At 41.9% G+C, this 26,713-nt stretch overlaps 1 protein-coding gene across 2 annotated transcripts in view; it reads left to right on the forward strand.

Annotated features, from left to right (window-relative positions):
• Positions 1-26,713, forward strand: part of ECPAS (Ecm29 proteasome adaptor and scaffold) — an 819,497-nt gene that overhangs the window by 41,584 nt on the left and 751,200 nt on the right. For both annotated transcript variants that reach the window (XM_085641278.1, XM_085641277.1), the window contains exons 2-3: positions 20,499-20,629; positions 23,626-23,742. In XM_085641278.1, coding sequence (XP_085497404.1) covers positions 20,499-20,629; positions 23,626-23,742 — 248 coding nt within the window. The remainder of the gene's footprint in view (positions 1-20,498; positions 20,630-23,625; positions 23,743-26,713) is intronic.

Raw genomic sequence — 26,713 nt, forward strand, 5'->3', positions numbered from 1 at the left:
GTAGGGTGAAAAGTTGGGTTCCCATGGCCTTGCTGGGCTTGAGTTTGTCAGTCCGTCCATTTCAGTCCACTTGTTCAGAGGAAGTAGATATTCTGCGCATGTGTAAAAGTCACATGGAAACAGTGACGCGGTCCCTCTCCAAGGCCCAAATGGGAACTATTAATAAAGTCAAAGCAAAACACGTTCGAATACAAACTTAAATGAATTCACTGTATACCACTTACTTCTACTCTAACCCCATGTACTTAATAAATCATTTACATTAATAGCTTAGTAGAACTTGCATGGGTTAGTTTCAGCTCCGCATGCACGTTGGTGCTTTACCTTAAAGCGGCCATTTTTAGAAGCTATTGCGCAGCTGCAAAGTTTTCCCCCTCAAGCGACAGAAAACGTCATACTACGTAGATGTAGTAGCCGCATGCACAGAAGAATTCCCGCGTTTTCGGCGGCCATTTTAGGACACTTGGGTTACTTATTAGGACAGCACATAGAAAAGCTTTCCCTAGATACGTTTATGTAAAATGTGGTGCAAAATTAGTATTCACGGACAGTTTGGTTATAATATTACAGGTTAATCGAGAGGATTGCATACAAGCAAGTTTCTTTACATGCAAAACCTTGCTCCATCAGCATCAATTGGATGTTTCCACTTAAAATTGCAATGCGGTTTGGAATTAAAACGAAGGAAGCTTACCTGTACTGTAAGCATATCTCATCAGTGTGGACATGATTTATCCAATTCATAGATGTGGGTATGCAGTGCAGCATTTGAAGTAGGCCAACACAAGTCTGTAAAGGCAGCCTTTTCAAAGACTAATTGAGCCTCTGCGCGGGCAACATTCAAAAGTTACACTTGTGGACACGCTGTCTCCTGGGAACCAGAGAACGTTTTGATGAATACATGCATCCAAGGCGGGGGAAGCATCCGCTTATAAGCTGATGTATTGTGCCTGGCAACCTAACAACGCACATAGGGTCAAATCAGCGCACCATGCAGCTTTGTCATTGTGCAAGGTCCCGTATATGTGTGGCCATCCTGGATTGTATTTTTACATCATAAACACATTGTGCTACTGAGCACAATGCTCTAGTGTTTTATTGGTGCAGGAAAGAAATCATGCGTTCAAGCACCGATGAGAACATAGCTTGTATAGTGACTCAGCAGGGGGCATTGCAAAACAAGGATGTATGCATTGAAATACTGCTTCTGAGATGATTCTTTAGTTTTTTTGGACCCAGTTGATTTGAACATGTCTACCAGTGAAACTACAGCAGCTACAGGCAATGGGACTGCACATCCCGTGCATTTAAGTTCACCCAAGGAGTTCCTGGCAACTCCTGGGGAACCTGCTGTTCAGTGGAATGAGTATAAGGAGTACTTCTTAACTATATAGCTAATATGGAGGATAGTAGTGGTCCCTTGACAGCAGAAAGAAAAAAAGAATTCCCATGTATTGCCTGGGTCCTGTAGAGTTGCGTATCTATAATCAACCGCAGAAACCATAAAGGAGTGCTGGTAATATAGATGTGTTCAAAAGCGGAATTTTGGATTTGGATGAGCACTTTTCGCCCACAGTGTGTATAGCAGTGACAAGACACGCCTGCTTTCAAAGGAAACATGAATGTATTGAGGATTATGCATCCCATTAAAAAAGCTGGTGATAATGTGCAGATTTGGAAACCTGCACGATGAACTACTATGCTACCAGATCATGATGTACACTAAGAATATGTCCATACAAGAGAGTTTATGGGTAGAGGAAGAGGCGAACCTCAAAGACGTAGCAATTGTTAAGAAGGCAGAGCATTGCACCCAAACTACCCTATTACAGGAGAAGAAGGTCGCAGACTCTGTGAGTAAAGTTTCAGACACCAGACAGAAGAGTATGTAGACCAGTGGTGGTACAAGCACCAGAGAAAGGATCGATGTAAGGGTGACAATTTGGAACTGTTAAGGATCAATAACATTGTTTGTTTTTGGTGTGGCAGTACTTCACACTCGGCTAGGTTTGATAACTGGCCAGCAAAAATGGCGAAGTGCTCAGTGTGGCATAATAATAATGCATTATGCTAGAATGTGCGAAAGAAGAGAGGCACCACCAAAGTAACATATGTGAGTGGGAGTGAAGAGGAGAATTGCTCAGAAGAAAATTAGGAAGAAGTGTATGTGAAATGCAGAGGGCATAGAAAAGCAGTGTTCAACATGGCAGAGAAAGAATAAGAAAACCATTGTGTTGGGTTTAGTCTGACTCTGAGTCCACATACATGATCATTGCAGAAAGTGTTTGGGAGAATTACTTCATTAACCAGATTGGCAATGACTTGGAACCTCCGGATATTTCCCCAGTGAATTACACAGCGGAACGAATTGACATGGTGGGTTTCAGACAATTGGTTTTCAGGTTCAAAAACAGACATGCATTGTGTACATTGTACATTGCCAAGGATGGACCGTCCGTGCTGGGGTGGAAGGATGAAAACCGATTCAGTATACTTTTAGATGCTAACAGTGCAGAACAAGTCTTGGTAGCATGTGATGAAGAGGACACGAGATAATGGGTGCTACATGAATTCCCCTAAGTATTTGAAGGGAAAATTGGAAAACGTGAACGTTTTATCATTCAAATATGACTGCAGGATGGAGCCACACCGTAGATAAAGCATGCAACATTCCTTTTATTGTCAGGGATGCGGTAAAGAAGGAGCTAGCTAAGTTATTGGAACAACATATCATTGAACCTGTGGAGGTGTCTGAGTGGGTTTCTCCATTAGTCATAGCCAGGAAGGCGATGTGTGTGAACTTGAGGGGGATGAATAATCGTGATGCAGCGCGGAGGACAAGATTTGCATCTTCTCCTTATGTCACAGATTCGTATTCCTTATGTCACAGATTCGTATTCACAACAGCTCGTTCATTGGTGGGGCCCATAACACCAACACACTAGTCATTCAACCAAACTCACTCGAATCTGTACTCCGGAGAATAAGGCGCTGGACATGTGGGTACTTTATTACCTATCCGGATTTAATTGTATTTACATTATATACACCTTCTACATATACATCTTCAGAATCCTGACCTTAACATCAAGGCACTCCACCACTTGGTCGATGGACCAATTAGTTGGACTGGTTGATGGTGAATTAGAACCTGATAAATCACAGTTAAAGCCTAGGAAACATTTGGTATTTTCTGTAATTAATTAAAGAACCGCAAACTCATTTCTTATTATTTCGATTGTTCTATATCTAAGCAATAAAACTTCTTACGTTAGCAATTATTAACTACAGCTCATAATATAAATTTTAGTTTTATTAAAGAGAAATCAAACATTTAGAAAATAATCATTAATTGGGGAAAAATGCAAATAATCAGTTACCAATTAGCAAGCGATGATGGTCTCAGATCAAATGGAGAGTTCCCCGCATTCTCAGGTAAAACTCCCTGGACAGGCTGTCTGACCCACAGCGAAGGATCAAACCGTCAGGCAGAAATATAGGATGCACAGCAAACTCTTCTCCCAAATGCCAAATAAACCCAAGGCAAACCAACGGATCAATACCAGCTCAATGCAACCCAACGCCACGAATGATCAACCCAATAGACGACACCCAATGGCGGATGATGGCTTCTTATACCCTTTTTCCCCCCTCTTACTGCATACTAACACGGCAACATTTAGGGGCAGAGAAAATGTTCTGATTGGACAGTTCAGGGTGATCTGTAGGTTATTGAAAGTTTCTCAGCGCAAAACCGGTTCTTCATAATGACTTGGCATGAGAAGGTGCAAATTGTTAAGTTTCGTTCGGGCTACCAGGCGAGAGCAGCGAATGTAGCACTTCGAAGAAATGAAGTAATCGTTTCACAGGTTCTGTATTGTCCTTTCTGCTGTTCCCACATAGTCATGTATTTGGCTGGCAGTCCATTCCAATTCCTGTCCTTGGTAGGGAACGCGGTGTCGGAAGTTCAGGTTACTTGGTGATCTCCAGAGCCATCTGGGCATGCGCAGAAATCATCGCGCTCACATGGTGGCATCTGCTTCAGAGAACGCCATCTTGGGTACTGCAGCCTAGTAGGCCCGAATGCCAACTTAAGCAAAAATAGACATAACAGTAATTAAAATATAGAAATGAAGATTCTAATGTTTAAACCCATACTAATCCCAATGTATATTAGTATTTTCCTAGCTGTAGCAACATTTAAAGCGATAATACTTACCCTTTGATTTAAAGCACAAACAATCACAAAGCAACATAAATCATGCAATTTTTTATTTCACCACAATCTAAGATTAGTTTGCGTACCATAGTTAATTAATAATTGGTCTGCCATGCAATTTAGCATTTTAGTCCCACGTATATTTCGTGTTTATCAAGATGCAAAGATTGATTAGTAGATTTCACTGCAAACAGATTACTTAAATTAATTTTTAGAATGATTATGTAATTAATTTCATGCAAATTAGAGAAGGTATACAAAATTTTGTTTTACCTGCTCCTTCAATAGCATTGTGATGGATCCCTTCCTGTTGCTTAGACTAGATGAAATTGTCATTAACTAGACAGGCAAAGTGGTTTTCATTGTTGGACCTGTCTGCATCGTACTACTACGTGGTGTTAGACCCCAGCCGAAGGCACCTTACAAAGTTTTGTACACCCTTCGGATGCTACCAATTCAGACGTATGCCGTTTGAGATGGCATCAGCAGCAACTGTGTTTCAGAGGCTAATGTCAGTTGTTTGGGCACATACCAGAAGTCACATACTTCCAGGATGACATTATGGTTATGGGGAAAGGTAGAAAACATCATGATGAGGTACTAAGGTAGGTGTTACATATTCTTAATCTCTGCTGACAAGCCTTTTTGTTTAAGTGCAGGTTTGCAGGGAGAAAGGTCACACATTAGATCATGAGATCAGTGGCGTGGGAACCAAAAAGGAACCTAGTCGAGGCTACAAATGGTGCTCCTTCTCCAAATTATACGGATGAATTTAAATCATTTCTTGGATTAGCAGAATGTTATTAAATGTATGGAAAACTTTACTCGGAGAACACATGAAATGAGACGATTATTGAAAAACGAGGCCAAGTTTGTGTGGGATGATGAGTAACAAAAATCATTTTTAGAGATCAAGCAAGCAATTAGCAATGCTCCAATGATGCTAGGTTTTGATCCCACCGCAGACACATTGGTGACGTCTGATGCCTGTGGTAAAGGGTTAGGCAGTGTGTTAATCCAGAAGAGTGGGTAAAGAGGTTGTGTTCACATCCCATTCATTATCACCCGCGGAGAAAAACAGACTCGGTGATAGGGAAACATTAGCATGTGTGTGGGCACTGGAATTTTTTCGAACGTTCACATGGGGAAGAAAGTTTGCACGGAGCTCCGATTATAAACCCTTAACCAAGTTGCTAACTCCTGAAGAGTTATCCGGAGCATCAGCAAGGACCCCAAGATTATCTGTGTTGCTACAAGACTTCTTGTATGAAGTGCAATATGTACCAGTAGTCAAAAATGTCACAGCTGATTTCCTGAGTAGAATGTCACGACCTCTAAGGGAAATCATCCAGGATCTCTGGAATGAGTTTTGTGTGGCTGTTATTTTTACAGGTGAGGGGATCAACAGTCTACAAAAGGAGGATTGGATGGAAGTGTACAGTAAGGATGATGTGTTGAAGGATGTGAAGTTCAAGATTGTGAATGGTTGGGGAAATACTAGTAAATCTGAGATAGTTAGAGAAATTCAAACATTCTGGGAGGTATGCGAGATATTAAGTGTGGACTATGTATTTATTTATAGAGTCCACAAAATGATTTCACCAAATGGGGTCGGGGAGAAAATTATCTCTATTGGTCATGAGGGACACTCCGGCATTCCATGCACGAAAAGCAATATAAAAATCTTATATTGGTGTCCCTAGGTGGATCTGGAAACAGAGATTTGTAAAAGCATGTATGGATTGTGAGAACTCAGACAAATCCCAGAAGACCGTAAATTCTTCCACATCCTCTTTGGGGTGTCCTAAATTGCTGTGGGATGACATGGCACTGGACATCTTGGGTCTCTTACTTTGTTTGATGGTTAGTGTAAGTACATTACAGTCCTGGTGGATATTATTCTCCAGGTGGATTGAACTGGAGGTAGTGACTAAGGTGGATACAGGTACATTAGGTTTCTTGATGGTTTATTTAGGAGAGGGGTTTCCTCTGACAATATTGACGGACAACTGCGTACAGTTTAAGTCAGAGGAAAAGAAAATATTTGTCAAATTAGCTGGCATAGAACAGCAATTTACGGCGTCTATCATCCTAGGGTAAATGCTGTTGTGGAAAGGGCAAATAGAATAGTGAAAGGAATAGAACAGTTTGCTAGCAAAGGAAAGAAAAATTGGAAGTATGAATTGAAGAGCATGATATGGACATATAGAATTACAGCGCATGAGACTGTGGGTAAAGGTCTGTTTTGATTGACTAGAGGCCGTTTACCGCATTCAGAAGGGAATCCAGGTTGGATGAAAAGAAGTAAGAAATTGAATTGGGATGTTACGGATGTAAGGAAGTGCATTTTGGCTTTGCAGGAAAAGAATAAAACTTATTTTGATGCCAAACATGGTGTAAGAGAAGTACATATAAAAAAAATAAAAATCTGTGGGTTTGTGTGAAATCAGTCAGGAAAGTAGCCAAAGGAGAAAGTAAATTCAGCAGTTCTAAAGAGGTAGTGAAAGTTATGAAGAATACGGTGGAGCTGGACGATAGCAGTATTTTTCACAACAGTCGGATTTCTGTTGCTAAACATGGCAAGGATAAGGTGAGAAACAGTGAAGATTGCTTGAACAGATTTTGGTGGTTGGAGGTATCACATGGAAAGGAACAGGAAGAAAGCAGCAAGGCTATTTCTGAAGAGTGTGAGAAACGTGTGAAGGGAGTGAAACTGATCAACTGAAGGTTAGTAGAGCGGATCAAGAAGGTCCTAGTGGTAAGGCTAGTATTTTTGGAAGAGCTATTTGAAAACCCAAAACGTTAGAGAATTATGTCTGAATAACCTTTTAGTTGTCTATTTTTGTAATAGTGAAAAAAGGGGGGAATAAGGGATACTCCTTTATTTTAAGGGAAATGGATGTGTAGTAGTGGGTAGATAGAATGCATTGTGTCTCCTTTAAATAGAGCGTGTTGATTTTGTAGAAGTAATAGTGTTGTATATCTATGATGGCATGGAATGTGGGGCACAGTGGGAGATACTGCAGGGCAGAGATCAACTATGTACTTCCTTGTACGGAGATACGTACAATAAACTTCATGGAACTGTTACATATGGTGCATCATTGCTGCATCTAAAAAATGGCATTCAAAGCTGCCTCGATTTTATCATGGATATAGAATATTAGACTCTAGTTGTTCATTACAACTCTGTGGTGTCCTTGCAGTAGAAAACTGTGGAATCAACTGACCGACAGTTGCTTGGAAGTACATATTTGCTCTGCATGCAAATGTTTTTTCTAACATGGATGTTGAAGAGACCTGTAAATTTGAAGAAAACGTGTCCTCATTTTAGCTTCTAGATCATTAACCGTAACTTCCATAAAAATCATGATTCAAAGCTGTTCGCTAGGTCAACCCTTTTGACAGGATAGAGTGCGGAGGAACTCGCCACAGTTCCTAAATTATTATGGCATTACCAATGAAAGCTATATATTGTGACTAAAATACAGTACCAACCTTTCTTTATGTCCTTTTGTGTGACCCTTAACACCAGACATCAGTTACAATGCATTTAGGCTGGACAGAATGGTGGAGCCTTATCACCAAAGATGCCAACCGATATTGCACTATTTAGGTAGGTTACACGCAGCATAACACCCCATCCAACAAACTGATGTGTGAATTTCACTACAAATTTCAAAGGTCAGATTTATAATAGTATTATCCAAGGGGGAGGGCACTTGGACTCTCTGACTACATACCGGGTCAATAACTACCTGGGTGTGTCACCTCCTATCATTCCGCGCCCCCAACCGGGAAATGTTGCTTAATTAAAAATGATACGTGCCCATGCTCTGTTTTCAAAAGTTGCTGCACATCATTAAGAACAGAAAAGGTTTGTGCCTTACCCACAAATTGGAGATATGCAGTCAAATAAGAGGTATTATCTGCTCCCTGCTCATATCCTTTGAACATACAGGTGTGAACATTTCACAGGAGGAGATGTAGCTCAAGTATAAAGAGTTTTTATTGAATCCCTCTAAAGCATGAGACGGAGGTGGAGAAAAACACATAGAGCAAGCTTTCTTGAGCAAAAACTAAATAAACTGCTTACTGTACTGATTGTATTTCTTCAAGGGTTGGGCCGGGCACATGTTTGTTGCTGTTCAAGTTTGTTCAGTGGTTTTTGAAACCCAGTCCAATGAAATGGAACATTTGTAATGGGAATTACACGGAGCTTAGGAGGAAAGACTTGCCAGTCATTACCATATTCTATGTCGGAGGGTTATATGGAGGATTGCCCGCCCTGCACCGTAACTAAGAATGTAAGCAGGCTGTCAACTAAGGGCCTGCTGTGGATGGAGAAGTGAGGGGGTTGGGTGTATCAGTATTTGCCTGAAAGGATCCGACCCAGGCGTTACAGTGGAGGTTCCATACAAAAGGAAGAAAGGTGAAATGCAACAATTCTGAGGAATTTGATCACACAACATCGCACCAAAGGTTGTTAGAAAAGTATTTTATTCTATGAATATTATGTCTTTACTTCAACATCGTGATAATCGTCCCTGAAAATGTAAGTAGAACTACGTTTTCAGGCACATTGAGAACAACCAACATCTGAAAAGGATTAAAACTGAAGTTGATAGTAGTTTTCGGGTGCTAAATTGACTATTGTGAAATGTTTAAAATAGCCTTGCCATCTGCCTTTTCTGATTGGCTTTTAAGGTGCCACATTTGATGATATGGGGTAAAGAAAGATCAGCAGTGGTTAATTTAGATTATATTTGATACTGTTCTTTGTGTTCAAATTCCTCCTCATTGCTCTCTAGTCTCTCCATTGTCTTTCTGTATCACTGGGGTTTAAATTATAGTTAGAAAAATTAGGTTTGTGGTGTCTCGTATTGTTGGGGAAGACTACAGTTGACTCGAATATGGGCAGTGATAAACGCACAAGCTGATTTAGAATGGTCACCCCAACTCCTATTTTAGTTAAAATAGAAACTCCCACTCAACCAAGTCAGAGGGCTTCTCGGCATCTAGAAATATCTCCGCTTTGTGCATTTCTGGGTCTAATTTCCAAAGTTTCGCAACGAGGGCAATTCGGTTATGTGCAGTTGACTTACCAGGGATAAAACCAAACTGCTCCGGTAGAATTAGCCCTGACAAATGGAGTAACCCAATTAGCAATGAACAGTGCCAAAAGTTTAGTGTCCATGTTCAGTAAAGAGTGTGGTCGTTTTGAGAAGCAAAAATCTGTTGGCTTCTCATGCTTAAGGATATTAATCATCAAAGCCTCTTGCATAGTTGGCTCGGTATCTCATTGGGATCTTTCCTTAGTTATTCAAGCACTACAGATGCATATTTTTAACCTTTATCATCAGATAATCCGAAAGAGCTTGCTTTGCAAGTGGCTTTTCTAGTGGCGATGACCCCGGGTAAAAGAATTTGGAGCCTTTTTAGTAGCCAATTTCAAATAGTGTCTTAATATGTGTGGTCAATTCACGTATAACCTCTTTGTAGAAGTGAGTAGTTAGACCATCTGTGCCAGGAACTTGCTCATTTGGCATGCTCTGGTAGCATTTGTGATCTCGGGGGACAAAGGAGGATGTAGTACTTCCCTATCGGCGTTTTCCAGCCAGGCTGTAGTTAATTCTTTAAGATCATTACTTTTATCTGTCATTGAGGCCATCGGAATAAAGTTCCTCATAACAATTTTTAAATCTGCCAGCAATCAGTTGAGAATCATATAGTGGTTCGTCATGGGGTGTCCTAATACAAGTCACAGTCCCACTTGTCCACTTAGGCAGTAAAGTTGTGCGTGTCTTCCATGTGTCGTTAGAATCTTTAGATGCTTGCAATGCATGATTGACTGACTTGGTTAGACTGGTCATATCCCACCAGGCAATGGGGTCATTTTTTTTTTTTAATTGCTTTTGGGTCATCTGGTCAATGAGACCAATATTCATCAGTCTCAGTAAGTCGATGGATGTGCTCTACAATTGCACTCTGCTATCCCTTGGCAGATATTCCTCTTTCTGCTGGTCTCGCTGCTTGTTCTAAGAGGGGTATAAAAGTTTCCTGAGTTGAAGTTAGTTCTTCTCAATCAGATTTGCTGGGTAGCTCCTTGGTCATCTCAGTATACCTTTGTTGATGTTGTTTTGTAGTTGGTTCTCTCTTATATGTTTGAGTATTTTTCTGGTATTGCATTAAATTTAAGGGGTGACGCATCATCAGTCTGTCATGTGAATTTATTAAGATGGGTTGGGGGCTGGGTTCTTGATTTGGTAATCCTCAAGTGTATCATCAGGAAGAGGGATGTGGTGATATGCCTGGATCACACACCAGTATTGTTCTTTACTCCTGGCCCTACACTTCCTCATTCCAATTATTCCTCTGTTTCCGTGAGTACCCAGTCATCATTTGACTTTGATTACAGGAGGATACTGGGAATGCCAGCCCTCTTGAGGTCCTCTGGAGATGAAAGGGGCTTTCTTTCATGGTCTAGCTTTGGATGTCCTAGGACAGACATAAGGTCACCTTTAGGAGTATGATTGAAACGAAGAAGACTAGGACCAGTAGTAATGAAGATTACCTGTGAGTAATCTAGGCATTAGTGAATGGCATATGGGTGTAGACACTAAAGTGATTGGAAGGTGAATGCAATGTATCCAATGTTAAGTTATTTTATTAGTTTTTGTACTGAATATTGCTGAAACCAATGTGAACAATTAGTGCTCAATGGGCCTATCTGGTTGTTGCAGGCCAGGGCATGCATTTCAGGTTGGACGAATGTGTGAATGAACCATACCTCACTTGCTCTTCCCATGCAGGAAGAGCAAGTGAGGTATGCAAGTTCTGACAGGAGCTCTGAACATTTTGCCTCAATTGTGACACTGCTGCTAGGTGTGTGAGGTGAAAGGGCTTGTGCTTAAGATGCTAGCAAGAGCTGAATGTCTTGCCTGTGTTTACATGAGTGACTTGTGTAGTGGATGTGGTGTATCCTATGTTGGGAAGTGCAGAAGAGATGCATGAGGTTCAGAAGGGTGTTCTGAACATGTATCCGCAAATGTCATGCTGCAGGCAGGTTCACAGTATATGGTGAATGTGGTAACAGTGATGGAAGGACACTGGCACATTGGAGTTAACAAACAACCTGGTAAAAGGTGGCAAAGTTTTAATATAATGAGGAGTTGGAATGGATATATTCTGGAATGGAAATGTAATACAGGATGAAGTGGCATTTGATGTCATGTACTGCTAAGAAATGTAGGAGTGTGAGTTAGTTACGCAGGGTTCCAAGGTTTTGCGCTTCTGAGAGTAGTGGGAATAAGTTATTTTTAAGACGAACAGCAACGAGGTATATGGTATGTGAATATGAATAAACATTTGTATCCTATCTGTAGGCGAAAGTGAAAAATTATCTTTTAGCAGAACATTATTTGACAGATGTACACACATTAATTGATCTTGCATTCCCCGCAAGCTCCCTGCAGCCCATCTCTATTTTGAACTTCTAAGAGATGTACTGTGAGAAAATGAGTACTGAATATAACATTTCTTAGCAATTGTGAAGTAAAGTTTCTTTTCTATTAAGGACACAGAGGCAAGGATTATGCTTGACTCTTTAATTTCATTCACTTAGCAGCCTTAACAAAACCTATTTTATTCAAAGACTACAAATCCTAACCTACAAACTCAGTATGAAAACCACAGCGTAAGTCTCATATATATCCAGCATCAAGGAAAAACGCTTCCTATGTCTTCGAGCAAAACCTCCTGAACTCCACTTTTTCTTCCGAATCCTTGGTTCTGGTCTGATCCTAAGGAGGGAAAAAAAACAAGATACAGAGGGTAAATTCCCCAAGCCATCAATTGTGTCTAAAATATCGATAAACATTGGCAGAAATTAGGATCTTGATAAATTGACAATTGTCATGCAAAACATCGCAATAGACCTACTTAAGAACAAAAAATTGTATGAGAACCTTTGTTAAACCCTTGCAGTGACAACCACACTCAAAATGTATTTATCCAACACTGAAGACTTCTTAGGATGCTGGGAGGGTAATAGATTGTACCCAATCGGGAGGGATAATCCTCGCCGCGTGTCCATAATAGAATTGAAACTTTCCTTTGTAATAGCAAGATAATTTATATTGTATGTCTGGACCGGAGACTCAGATTATGCTAGTTTGAAGCTGGTTGACAACCAGTGAAGCCATGCTAGAGATCAGTTTAAAATAAAAGGTCTTAAAAAAATTGAATCTGAAGACCAATCAGCTGCTCTGAGGATATTCTTCATGCTGCTTCCCAAGAAGAAGGCCTTCAAAGCCATCGGTCGCCTAGTAGAGTAGGCCCCAAAGGAGGACGTAGCAATACCTGCCTCTTGAAGGACTCCTCCCACCCACCGGGTGATAGTAGTCGCTGAGACTGGCTTGAAAGGCTAAATAGTTGAGCTGCGGTCTATATTCCTCTAATAGTTTCATATTCTCTCGGGCAACAGACCACACACAATTTTGGATGACCCCGGGAAAGCCGAAGTCACTGACCACTTGTACTCCAGACAATAGTTCCAGATGTCCCTAGCCCTGTATGCCAGTACCATGGACTGGGTAGCCCCCAGGGGCTTTATATATGGCACTGCCGAGATGTTGTCCATCTTCAAAGAATGGCACAAGGCACCTTGTTGGCCTATAAAGTCCGCACCGCGAAAGATCCTGCAAGGAGTTCCAGACAATTGATGTGGAGAGCTTTCTGTTGCTCTGACCACTGTACTCTTGTGTAATATCTCCACAGAGTGCGCCCCATCCCTGGCGACTGACATTGGACTCGATAACCAGATCCGGGGCTCACCCAAAGATGACTCTACAGTTCCAGGTATGCATGTGATGGAGCGACCACCAAAGTTCCATCCGGGTCTATGGCGAAAAATCTCTTGCACATATGTCACGCCCCTCCCTAGGTGTTGAGCCTTCAGGCGTTGCAGGGCCTGGTAGTGTAGAGAACCCAGAAAGATCGCCTGGATCGACTAAGACAAAAGGCCTACAATCCTGGCCAAAAGGTGTAGGGAAATTTTCTCTCCCTCCAACATTTTGCGCTACTCTTGATGGATAATAAGCATCTTTTTCTGGGGCTATCTGAGGCACTGTCACACTGTGTTTACCACGAATCCCAAAAAGGTAATTTTTTACGCCAGAACAAATTCTGATTTCTGTATGTTCACTGTAAATCCCAGTTCTTGCAGAAGAGACTTGGTCTTCTGAAGTTGGGAGACCAAAGTTGATTTTTCCTGGTGCATTATGAGAATTTCATCCAGGTACACTATTAATCGAACTCCCCATGCGTGGAGCCATTCCATGACCGGTCGCAACACCATGGTGAAGCACCACGGTGCTGAGGACTGGCTGAACGTCAGGCATGTGAACTCAAAATACTGGTTGTCCCACTCGACTGTAGAAATGGTCTGTGGGGAGGAAAAATCAGAATGGTGAGGTAGGCGTCCTTTAGATCAAGCCTCACCGACCAGTCATTGGGCAATATAACATCTCGTAGGAGGTGGATGCCTTCCATTTAGCAATGGCGATACACCACCCATTGATTGAAATCTTTGAAATTTATGACTGGTCTGAAGTCTTTGTCCTCCTTCTCCACCAGGAAAATATTGCTCCGGAATCCCCTTGAATGAAAAACAGAATGGGTAATTGCTGCTTTTTCGAGAAGCTCTCTCTCCTCTTGGTCTACCACCCGTGTCACTTCCTGTGAGAAGACCAAGGGACGGGAGTGTTGACTGGGCGTACCATAAAACTCTATGTGAAAGCCCCTCATGGTTTGTAGCACCCATGCGTCCCCTGTTATGGATGTCCAATTCTAACTGAACCACTGTAGCCTTCACCCCACCCCTTGTTGGGGAGAAGGGATATCGCTTACTAGTGGTGCCACCTAGCGTGTTGCTGGCTCATAGGAAGGCTCTTTTGCTTCCACGTCCTCTGCCACGATCCCTCAAAGGTAGAATCCTCCAGATTTCTTGTGGTTTTTCCACTGGATAGAGCACCTTGTTTAAAGTTTATGGGGGTTTGAGTTATATGCCTGTCCGAGAAGCTCCCCCACCTCTTCCGGCCCCGCCAAAACTTTGCTCGTTGAAGATCTTCTTGATGGACCACTGGGCCTTGTCCAGGGATGAGAATGTGTTCACGAAGTGTGATAGATCATTAATGAAGGGTTTTACAAAGAGACCTCCATTCGCCCACTGGCTGGCTACTGTGGCGGCCAACTCACCCAACCTGGGTTCAATCTGAATCAGTAAGGAGCGCCTGTGCTCCATCGATCAGGCACAATTGGCATTTCCTAAAATACATGGGGGCCATTGTGCCCAATCATGTCAGTTAGTGGGATCGATCATATGACTGGACTCCTTGCCATCTGCAGCCATATCTAGTATTTTTGTAAGTGGCCCCAAAACATCGAAGACCTTATCCTGACAAGATTGCCAGGAACAGTTCAGGCCCTTCATAGGGTCTTATACAAATTTAGTAATGAACATTGCCATTCTGGCAGCTATGTCTGGGGTAATTGCTACCTTATTGGCGAAGGAGGGTCTGGGGCACTCAGCCTTTAGATGCCCCGGGACCTCCTGCTCCATATGCTTTCTAAAGTGGCTTGCCACATAGCGGGCCTCTTTGGGTCTGGTTCAGAGCGGGGATGATAAATATCTTCCGGGTTTAACATGCCCGGCACCCCTGCGGAGTCCTACTCGCATGTGTCCTCTAACTTGGTTTTCTTAGTGCCACCCTCTGATCATCAGGGTCTGCTCCGACCTGGTTCATCGCCCAAGTCCCCATCAGGGGCATGTGAACCAACCCCAATATTCTTATCTGTTCTTTGATGGGAGCATGAATCATCCTCTGGGGTGGCATATACAGACTGGGAATCCTCGTATGCCTCCTGGGCGTCCAGGCGCCTTTTCGGGAACGCCAGGCGAAGTCTTTCAAAGTTGTCAGGCGAGGTAGTGTTTACCCTGTCATTAGCGTTCGATCTGGCTTTGATTTTGCCCTTAGGGAACCCTGGTTATCAGAAAGAGGCTCAAGTCTGTGGCCCTGTCAGAGGGTAATAAAATGCATCTCACCGTCCGGTCAATAATACGTTGACTCAGCGGTTCCAGAGCCGAAGAGAATGCCCTCTCCAAGGATGCGTCTGTAGCATCCACTAGCTTCTCATTAGTATGGAGAAACGTCAACTCCTCCTCAACGGACTCCCAGCATTCATCAAAAGCACCCGCCATGGCTGATCAGGTGACATTCGAGGTCAATAGGCAGGAATATTGAGGCAAAACGTTATAAAACACTCACCAGCTGACCCAGGAGGCAAATTTGGGTTAGCCAATGCTTGTTATCTGCTCTTGGGGAAAAAATGTGAATACGGTCCCCTAAATACAATGGGCCGCAAGGGGAAAAGCACCATGGGGGAAACCACTTACCAAGAGCATAAACTATGCCAAATATGCACAGAATGCAGGGCTTCATGCGTCTCTTGCGCTTGTAAACTGTTTTACCTTCACTGACCGCTTAAGAGGAAAGCACCACAGGATGCCGAGACGCGCACCAAGGAATGCAAAGAATGTGACGGGAAGGGGCACGCCTCCTTCTCTAAGAGACTTGCGCCCTCCACACCCCCTTCGGAGGTTTCCAAGTCACAGTGCATCTCGTTGCAGCGAGATGCCACAGGAATGCCAAAAATGTACCTGCATGGTTCGGGATGCTGCGCCCATCTTTTAACAGTCCTGCAGACCATGCGCCTCGCTCTAAGAAAGCAAGACGTGGCTAGAATGAGCAAAGGGAAAAAAACCTGTATCGGCGTGAGGCCACCACCCTGGAATTCAGGCCCAGAAGGACCCAGCTGAACTGTGGACTTGTCCGTAGGTGCCCTCTAGTGGAGAACTGCGGTTATCGCCCAGGGCAGTCCATCTTGGATAACTAAAAGCACCAACGCGCTCCAGAGCATGCACAACGGTCAAACAGTAGGATTCCAACAAGTCATAAAGTGTAAATCAATACCCAAAATCCAAGACATTAAGGAAAAGCATTTTTTTAAGTGGCTGCTGAGCAGCAAAGATAAAAAACATCTATCTCCATCCTTTAACCTTGTACCCCAATACCCCCCCCCGCACTCCACCTCTCCCTGCCCTCCATCGACAATTGCACTCCCTCCTGTATCCATCGAGCCACTTAACAATCTGTGTTTAGCCCTACCATCTCTGGAAAATAATTTAGGATTTCTCAACCCCCTCTTTCTCCCAGCTTGAAGCTACCATCTCACTCTTAAGCACTAGGGTATTCACCTTTCCAAACACCCCAATTCCCTTGGCAAATACTCACTTCCCCAAACTCCCAAGAAGCACCTTGCTCCTACGACCCAAAAAAGCCAATCACAATCTCTTTTGCAGACATCGCTAACCTACTGGCTAGTTACTAGACCTCTAACACCACCCCCCCCCCTTCCACTTTCCTCTCCAAGTAAGCCTCCTCTGTACACTATTTTGACCATCTCTTCTGTCAGAACTAATCATCTGCCTTATTACTGCCTGTCAGTAACAACAAATGTCTCCCTATGAATTAATACATTTGTAGTACATCCTAAATTGGAAATAACATCATTGTCCCACAAGTCAATATACAATTTTCATGTTTTTTATTTTTTCAAAACATTTTTTTTATATGGTTTTCATCAAATTCATTTGTATAAACTTCTTTTATTGTACACAATACAGATAGAACAGCCCCACAATAACATGATACTATATGCAAAAACAATATGACACCACAAAGCACACAAACACCAATCATACTATTCAATGCTCAAATAAAATAGACAACAATGCACACAACAAACTGGCACCCTCTTACAAGAACATTATCATCCCTCAAAGCCCAGTCGCCCCTGTCACCAAAACCGTCTCGTCAGAGTTGCACTGTTTGCTCCACAACTGCAGATCTGCAATGAAACCCAAACTGGAAATTTCTGACACTATCATTCTCCACAATCTCGACATGCTCTTTTTCACAGAGACCTGGTTCAACGACACCTCTCATTCTATGTTTGATCTTCTGTTACCCACCGACTATTCTATCTTTAGAAATGACAGAACAGACATAGTTGGGGGAGGTGTTGCAATCCTCTTTAGAAACTCCCTTCAACTTAAGGCTTTTCCTAACCGACCCTTCCGTACAATCAAATGCCTGTCTCTTGAGCTTCAAGTGCAACACTGCTCACCCTTCAGATTTCATGCCATTTATCACCCCCCTGGTGGCTGCTCTTCTTTTTTGGAGAAACTCACCAACTTCATCAGCGACCAATATTCGCAAAGTGACAGACAGATCTTCCTGGGAGACTTCAATCTTCACTGGGGCTCGTTGGAAGATTTCTCTGCTAATAGGCTTGCCACCTTTCTCTCAGCAAATTATCTTATCCAACACTGGACTGAAACAAGGGCTCCATTCCGGACCTTGTTATATCTAAAGCAGAAATGCTTACTATTGCTATCCCTATTCATGTAGACTGGTCTGACCACTTTCTCATCCCCTTCTCTCTTCGCCTATCACACTCTATAACTCTTGGCCAACCTAAAAGGACTACTACCTGGTTCCGTAACACTAAAAACATTGACCTTGACACTTTCTGTGATTCTGCTATGCTATCACTTCCAAGGCTAGACACTAACTTGGATGTCCATGATCTCACCTCCCAATGCATCTCAGTCCTTGAAGTCGAAATCGAGAATGTTGCTCCACTTCAAAGGAAAAGGCCTATTCCTTCAGCACCTTGGTTCAACAAATCCCTTTATGAAGAAAGGAAGAACCTGAGAATTCTGGAGAAACAATGGAGACAATCTCTATCCACCACTAATCTTGCTACTCTACGTTCAGCAAGATCAAATTACTACAAACACATCTTCCATGAAAAAGCATCACACTTCAGAACCCTCCTCGTCTCAGTCAAAAACAGACCAAAAAAACTATTTGACCTCATCAAAAATCCAAACTGCTCTCTCCTAACCAGCAAGGCTGACGATTTGCCAAAGAAAGCAGCAGAATTGGCTATACTCTTTGACGAAAAGGTGAAATCATTGGTGGATCAGGTCATGCATCCTACCCCCCCTAGAGGAGCGCCAATCGTTAGTCATTTGGCAGAACTTTGACGTCCTCTCTGAAGATGCCCTCCTCAAATGCATCCTCAAAACAAAGCTCTCCAACCATTCTTTTGACCCCCATCCCTAATGACCTTGCCATTGACTTCTACCCCCATACTCTTTCCTATTGGACCTGCCTGGTTAACCTCTTCCTCAGTCAAGGCTTCCTTCCTGTTGCCCTTAAAACAGGACAGGTTACCCCTCTTCTTAAAAAACCCACTGCTGATGCGAACAACCTTAACAACTTCCGCCCCATCACTAACCTCCCTTTTCTTGCGGAAATCACAGAAAGATGTGTAGCGAAACAACTTTCCTGTCATATTAAGGATAATGATCTTCTTGACAATTTCCAGTCTGGTTTCATTCAAAACTGCAACACTGAAACAGCCCTGCTGCAAGTGATCAATGATGCGCTGCGTATACTCGATTCAGGAAGAGTCTTGTCTTCTGATTCTTCTAGACCTTTCTGAAGCCTTTGACACTGTAATCACAACACTCTCCGTAACACTCTTCATCACAGAATGGGTTTGGAAGGCACAGTGCTTAAATGGTTCGCCTCTTTCCTCTTGGACAGATCCCAAATGATCAAAATAGCGAACAGTCTTTCATCTTCATTGGCGGTAGGTCAAGGCGTCCCTCAAGGTTCTATCCTTGCACCCCCTTTGTTCAATCTCTATTTGGAGCCATTGGGAAATCTCCTAAATACATTTGTGATCCTCTACCATCTCTATGCGGATGACACTCCAATCTACCTTAAGGTGTCTTCCACACACAATACCTCAATTCTCATCTACTCATTCTGAATCCCTCCCAAACTGAATTCCTCCTCTTTTCTACCTCACTCTCTCCTCCTCCTGTTCAATCTTGGATGAATCGGCTGAAACTACTTAATAAACCTGTTGTTGTCGACAGCGCAAAATTCCTTGGTGTCTTACTTGACAAAAGGCTCAATCTACTCTCCCACATCAATTCCATTGCAAAGAATGCTCAATACCAACTGTGCCTTCTTTGGGAGATTTAACGCTTCTTTCCGGAGCAAGACCTAAAAACCCTGGTCCAATCGCTGGTTCTCTCTAGATTGGACTATTGCAATTCTCTTCTTACTGGCCTTTCCAAATCCCACCTTTCCCCTCTTAAATCCGTTCTCCATTCAGCGGCTCGTTTTATTTTTGGTGCCAAAAAAAGTGACCACATCACACCCATTTTGTCTTCCCTCCTTTGGCTTCCCATTGAGGCAAGATCAATCTACAAGACTGAATGTATAACCCACAAAGCCTTGCACACTTCCTCCCCTCGATACCTGGCGAATAAACTGAAAATCTCTGGAGGCTCTAGACTGTCTCGTAATGCTGAGAAGTTACTTGAGCTCCCCACTTTTAAAAGGGAAAGATCGATGGCTCAATACTTCTCAGGATCTGGAATCTGGAACTCGCTTCGTCCACTGCTCCGTACCACCACCTTTACCCGGACCTTCAAATCTGACCTCAAATCTCTTCTCTTCCAAAGACACTTCCAGAACTAATACACCCCTTTGCATGTCCCTCAAGGAAGTTCTTTAACTATTGTAAATGTGTATTCTGTGCACGTACAAGTGTCATCCTAGTGTGTTTTTTGTGTGTTTTCGAGTGACTGCCATCTATTGCTGTATTATACCTCTTCTTGTATCTTGTTTGCTTCTGTAACATGTACATTTGTAACATTCTTCTCATGTAACGTACTTGGTTCTATTGTGAAGCGCTCTGACACCTTTGGGTAAAGTCTGCGCTATATAAAAATGCATAAATAAGCAAAAAGAGGAAGTGCTTTTCCTTGATATTTGATATATGGAACTTACTCTATGGTTGTCATGTTGAGTTGTTGCAAAGACTCATGGGATTTGCAGTCTTTCAATAAAATGTTTTGTTAAGGCTGCTGGGTGAATAAAATGAGTCGAGCTTAATCTGAGCCTCCGTTCCTGACAAAGAATCTCAGGTGACCTTGACAGAGAATAGTAGTGAGATGAAGAGGCACCAAGCTCACAGTTGTGAAATGTCAGTATGGGTAGAAAGGTGCAAAAATGTTTTGGCAAATTTTGAAGATGTAACCAGAAGCTTATGGGATTTACTCTCTTTTCAGACCAACTCGAACGCGTCTTCCTGCGCCTTGGCCATGCAGACACAGATGAACAACTGCAGAGTATCATATCTAAATTCCTTCCTCCTGTACTTCTGAAACTGTCCAGTGCACAAGAAGGAGTTCGCAAAAAGGTACGTTTGTTCTTATTGGTTGACTCATATTATTGAAGCAAGTAGTGTTTAAAAGTCTCTCAGTTTGTTCCACACTGAACATTATATGTTAAAGCATTTAGTGGTAGAATAGTCGGCTTGTTAATCATTACTTGAATCATACTGTCTATTTCAAGTTGCTCTGTTCTTTTATGTTCATAGTTTTCAGTTCTGACGATAAACAGCTTTGGCTGTTTGGCTAGACTGGTGATTTTTAACACTGTGATGTCTGCGGACTCCACTGTATCACCACTGGAGTAATTTCTATGATTTGTAATGCAACAGTGATATACAAAGGAGTATACACTATATGAACTACTTTCTTCTGCAACTGCATGCTTAAATATGAGACCAACTACACACTGGTAAAAGACCCTGGTCTAATTTACAAATCCATAATCAGTTGTGTGAGATCCGAACTCTCAGCTGAAGCGCTGGTACAGAAGTATTAACTGGATTGACCCTGGCCTCGGAAAGACACAGAGCAGCAATCGAGCTTGGTATAGACCAAGCTGTGGACATTGCAGGGTCTTTGTGTCAAAAGGTGGCAAGGATAGTGATTGCATAAAATCTAGAAGACAATGGTGCTCATTATGCAATAGTGGATGATTCCTACGAGGATATGCTACTCTGCCTGTTGAAGTATTTCAAGTTCTGTTGAAAAGTACAGATGTACCCCCACTACAATGCAAGAAGTGTAGGTTATTGGACCTTTAGTTAGACTGCCTGTGTAAATATGTGTAGATCACAGTATACTTTGATCATTGCATCTTGAAGTGTGTAGATACGTATGATTTTCTCCAGACTAGAATAAGCAATTAATTTTTTTTTTTTTTTTTAGTCGGAAGTTGATTGCTAGTTCAGGTCGGAGTGTGCTTTGATCCGAAGAGTAACTGTGCGCATTCAGAGATTATCCGTCCTGAACTAGCAGTCGACTTATGACTGAAAATGTTTTTTAAATGCGTATGATTAGTTTTTCAACCTATCTTTAGTGATAATATTAGTACATATATCAATTACATTCAGAAGACAGTACAGTTGCCTTCAAGTAAGTATTGTTTTTTGTTACTCGATGAAACAATGATTCTCGGTGGAGGAAATATATGTGTAAGGGTTTTTATCTAAAAATTATGATTATTGTCATATGTCTTGTGACTCACTGAATAGGAGTCGCGGACCCTCATGGGCCCATGAACCACAGGTTCAGAACCACTGCTCGAGCGGCTGACCTTGTGATCCTTTACTGAATAAAGACTTATGTAGATGTTCTAACTGAATATGCCTAAACTAAAGTAGACTAGGTCCCTGGTCGGATTCAAAGCTATCTTTTTACTTGGCGACAGTACTTGCTTACGCAAGTGGAATAACTAACCTGAAGTACCCTAGAACTGGATAATCTTGTGATCGATGGACTACACTGCAGTACAAGTCTCCTCAAACAGTACATGTACCACTTTGGTGTGCATTCACTACATATTCAAAGATTAATTGGTTAAGATCGGAAAGTTGCTTACCTGGGGCAGCGATTTTTGGCGTTAATACTTTTGGGAATTAACTATAGGAAACTCCCATCTTTCCATGGTAGATTCAATTAGACCGTCTATCACGTTTGTACCTCCGATATCATGATGATCTAATCTGATTTTGATGACTTACAGATGCATTTAAGAAAGGTTAGATTCTTTCAAGTTTTCTGGGATCGCCACTGAAGTCGTAAAGAAAGGTCACAGCATTTTGAGTCTAAAACGGATGTCGAAGCAGCAAACACATTCTTCGCAGGATGAGTGTCTTTTAAAGGTTGTGTGTTTAGTGGAACTAATATATCCAAGGTCTAGACGGGGCTTCCCAACTAGCATGAACTGTGTGAACCTCACCAAATGACTTTATTTTTCATTGCCTCAGTTCTATTTTCGTAAATCTGAGAACACATTTTGCACCCGTTATTCTTAAACTAGGCTTTTGCTTTTCTTTTTGCAAGCTGAACAACAGTATCTCATCTTGTTTGCTGAAGAGCTAGTGAGTGGTGTGTTGCAAAAGCAGTGGGGTGTGGCTGATGGGTTGCAGGATTAGCCCCATCAAGAACACCAGAATATGGAAGTGAGAGAGTTGTGAACTGTCACGGTGTAATTGGAATACCCTTCATCCGCGCCATGCGTTTTACCAAACTACACTTTGCATGGTGGTAGATTGTTTTTTCCACCATGTGAGGTTGACTAATAACACCAGGCTGTATAAAGCTGCTGTTAATGAACTAATTCAGTGGTTCTTAACCTTTTGACTTCGTTAGACAACCCACGTAATTATAACTGGATCACGGGGAACACAACTTACTCATGATTATAATCCGGGGACCGGCATAGTCATTTATTGAAAGGCAGGCAACCTGGCTAATATTTTTGATTATTTGAACTTCAAAACCATACACAAAACATACACTAATAAAACAAACACACAAATGATGACATAATGTATTTAAATCCCAAACAAATATTTTAAAAAACCCATAATTTTTATGATAAGGGTGGGGCTTTTTTAAATTCAATTGAGGCCACTTATCGTCCATACTATATTCTGTTTGATGCATTTGAACTGCTCCCACAAGTCAATCTAAGGATATTAACCTAATTTTTAGCCTCCAATTTGAAGTTACTTCACATTTTCATTGACATTTTTGAATTTTACTTTTTAGTTCTTTATTTACATAGATTTCCTAATCTGTTAATATTATTAGATTTTCTAAGCAGTCGCGGGCCCCCTGAGAAGGCTTTGTGGACCACCATGGGTCCCTGAACAGTAAGTTAAGAACCACTGACCTAATTCAAACTGCTACCAAACTTATAAAAACTCTTAAATGTAGAACGTAGGGTGCAAGCCCATTATCTCTAAACAAAGCTTCTGATTGTGCTTGGCCTAGTTGTTTGTTGTTCATCAAACGGGCAATGTTTTAAAAAGATTAATAAAATACTGTTATTTTCCAGGTCATGGAGCTTTTGGTTCACCTAAATAAGCGTATTAAAAGTCGCTCAAAAATTCAGCTACCAGTGGAAACATTGCTCGTCCAGTACCAGGATCCAGCAGCTGTGTCGTTTGTCACGGTGAGCTGTATTCTTCTTCATATTTGCATGTAGAGGAGCATGATGCTTATTTTTGTTGTTTATTAACTTTTCTAGTTTGTCCTGTGTTCACTCTTTCTTCCTGGAGGTTGGTTTGGCATTTGCTGCTAGCCTGATGAAAGATCATGTCTGTTAGGAATAAAACCCACGCTCCTGTAATTTCCTTGCAGGTTGACCCATGGGCTGAAAGGCGATTAGTCATTAGAAGACTGTGTTACTTTGCTTTTTAGTGACTCAAAAGAGGTTCTTGTATAGTAAATATGCTAGTATAGGACAACATTGAATGAATCGTGCAGGCCATGTCTTCCGAAGTTGTCATGAAGTTGTAATGTTTTTTTTGGTAGAATGTGCTCCTTGTCTTCCCTCTGTCCTCCAAGAAATGCTTTGAGATGTATATATATATATATTATATATCTCATATATAATGTAAATGTTGTAGACTTGTAAAGCGCACAGCTGCCCCAGCAACGGGGCGTCCCGGCGCTGTAAACCGCTGGGGAACCCATCCTGGCTTTCCCTGTGAGATGGTCCCTACTGGGCATCTCCAAGGTGAAGACCAGCATCCCCGGCGCTGATGGGGCCGTAAGTGGAGATTAAGCAAGCTGTTGCCCAGAGTTGCTGAGTGGGATCCATGGTTAGAGTAGGATCAAACAAACGCCCTGAAGCTCTTCCAGGATGCACTTGCAGCTTGCCTGCCATCAGGTGTACCTTATCAGCTTGCCTCAACCCTTCGGCTGTTACTGCCTGATGCGTTTCGTGGCTGGAGCGCCACTTTCTCAAAGGCTCAACACTCGTGCAGAGAATCACGCTCTGTAATTAGCATGCTTTTTATTGGTTCTCGGCCCCCCCATGGGCCTGGCTTAGTGCTGGTTACAATTATAATGCATGCTGGGGCAAGTAGTTTGTCCTTAGAGCAAAAATCGTCCTAAGTAGGTTTCACTGCACAAGATAATTAAAAGTCATTTAACTTATCCTTAGTAGGATCCGAAGTGGTAGGGGCAAGGCACTCTGCATTTGTTCAGGCGCACTGTGCTGCTTAACTGGATAGGACACAGTTCCTTTCCGCAGCCTCACAAGATGGGGGATGTTCCTTTCCGCAGCCTCCCAAGATGAGGGATGTTGCTATCCTGCACGGTACGGGCCACCGTGTGAACAGTTGATCAAACACGCCCTGAAGCTTATATATATATATATATATATATATATATATATATATATATATATATATATATATATATATATATATATATATATATATATATATATATATATATATATATATATATATATATATATATGTTAGGACCTGTTTGTTTCCAAACTTTTGGCCAGCTCCGGTCCGCTCCTATCCTGAAAATTTCACTGTGATTCGTCAAGCGGGGGCGAGAAAAAAGGGGGGTCCCAAAACGCGTTTTCCACATGCATTTTCCCATAGGACCTTTTGACGCAGCTACAGCCCGAACTGCTGAACGGAATTACACCAAATTTGGCACGTGTGTGTGTGTGTATGTATCTTTCTTGCTCTCTCAACTTCCAGCCGAAGATGAGAGATCCGGACTCCAGTTATGGGTGGCAAAAAAAGTTGATTTTTTACACTAAGCCGTTATGACGTGTTTCAGACAACACGGTGTCCTTGATCACATGCGGAAATGCAGTCCGCCTTTACTTTTTATATTGCTATGAATCCCTTCCCCCGTGTCACGTGGTAAATAGACTTCATACTGTGTTGTAGCACCAAAAAGTAGTCTGTTTTCACTCCAAAATGCTTGCCAATGCAAGCAAATAGCTCCTAATCTCTGTATGTTTAAAATTGTGGTTACTCGGGCGATATTGTAGTAAGTCCCGCATAGTTGTATGAAAGACCCTGTCAGTCATGCCATAAATATTTAAATATGTATACATGAATGATTAACTGTTATCATTTCTCAGCAATAAATTGCTAAAGCCATGTGTACAAAGATAAATAAATACTTTCATATTTAAATATTTTAAAAACTTTAAAGCAAGTATAACTGCTTCAATGCATTAACATTTCATAGTTATCGCATCAGATATTAATATTAAGTCTGGTGGCCCGACATGTGAAAATAGCGCCTTTCATAAAACCATAAAAACAGGATTTTTCAAAGAGAACACTTAAAAGGGAAATATCACCCCTTAAAATAATATTGGTCCTGTGTCTGCAAGAATGCTTGACTGACGAGGCCCCTCAGTTATTCAATTTTCGTTAAACCCTAAAATCTCTAGCTAATAATAAATATCTTACATTTAGCGGCAAAATTGGTTACTTCAAGTGCATTAGTGCAAAACCCGTGTTAATAAAAGTGCTATCATCGTAGTAGGGCAGCCGCCCCTCTATGTAATAAAGTGCTAGTGCAGACCTAAAATCTGTGTGTCTAAAAGTTACTAAATGTGATTAAAATAGATTAACTTAGCAGCAGATAAACTAATGATTGTAAAAGGAGATGAATCCCCTAATATTTCCAGAGTCCCTTTTCTTTTCTCTTTTATTCTTTTCTCCCTCTTATATATGCCTTAGCAAGTGGAACTAAATATAGGTAAATAGATTTTGGCACAACACTGTTTCCGATATCTAGGATGATGACTCTATAATTGAATGCATGTATATAGACTTATGAAAATGTATAACAATTTATAAAAAAATTGTGGAGATCTTCCGTATTGTTGAGCCCATTGGGAGCTTTACTATCGAGCTCCAGAATCATACGTGACTCCAATTGGCGCAAAGATCTTTCCCTGTTCCCTCCTCTACGTGGAGTGAGAACCGCTGCGATCACGAAGTACTTTAGACACCCCAAGTTATTGTTATGTGCAGTCTTGAAATGTCTTGGGACTGGGTACGCTGTATCATTGTTCACTATGGCTCTTAAATGTTGCAATATTCTAACATGCACCTGTAGCTTTGTGCTCCCCTCGTATCGTAAGCCACAGG

This window comes from Triturus cristatus, chromosome 2_2, assembly GCF_964204655.1.
Source record: "Triturus cristatus chromosome 2_2, aTriCri1.1, whole genome shotgun sequence".
Lineage (NCBI taxonomy): Eukaryota > Metazoa > Chordata > Amphibia > Caudata > Salamandridae > Triturus > Triturus cristatus.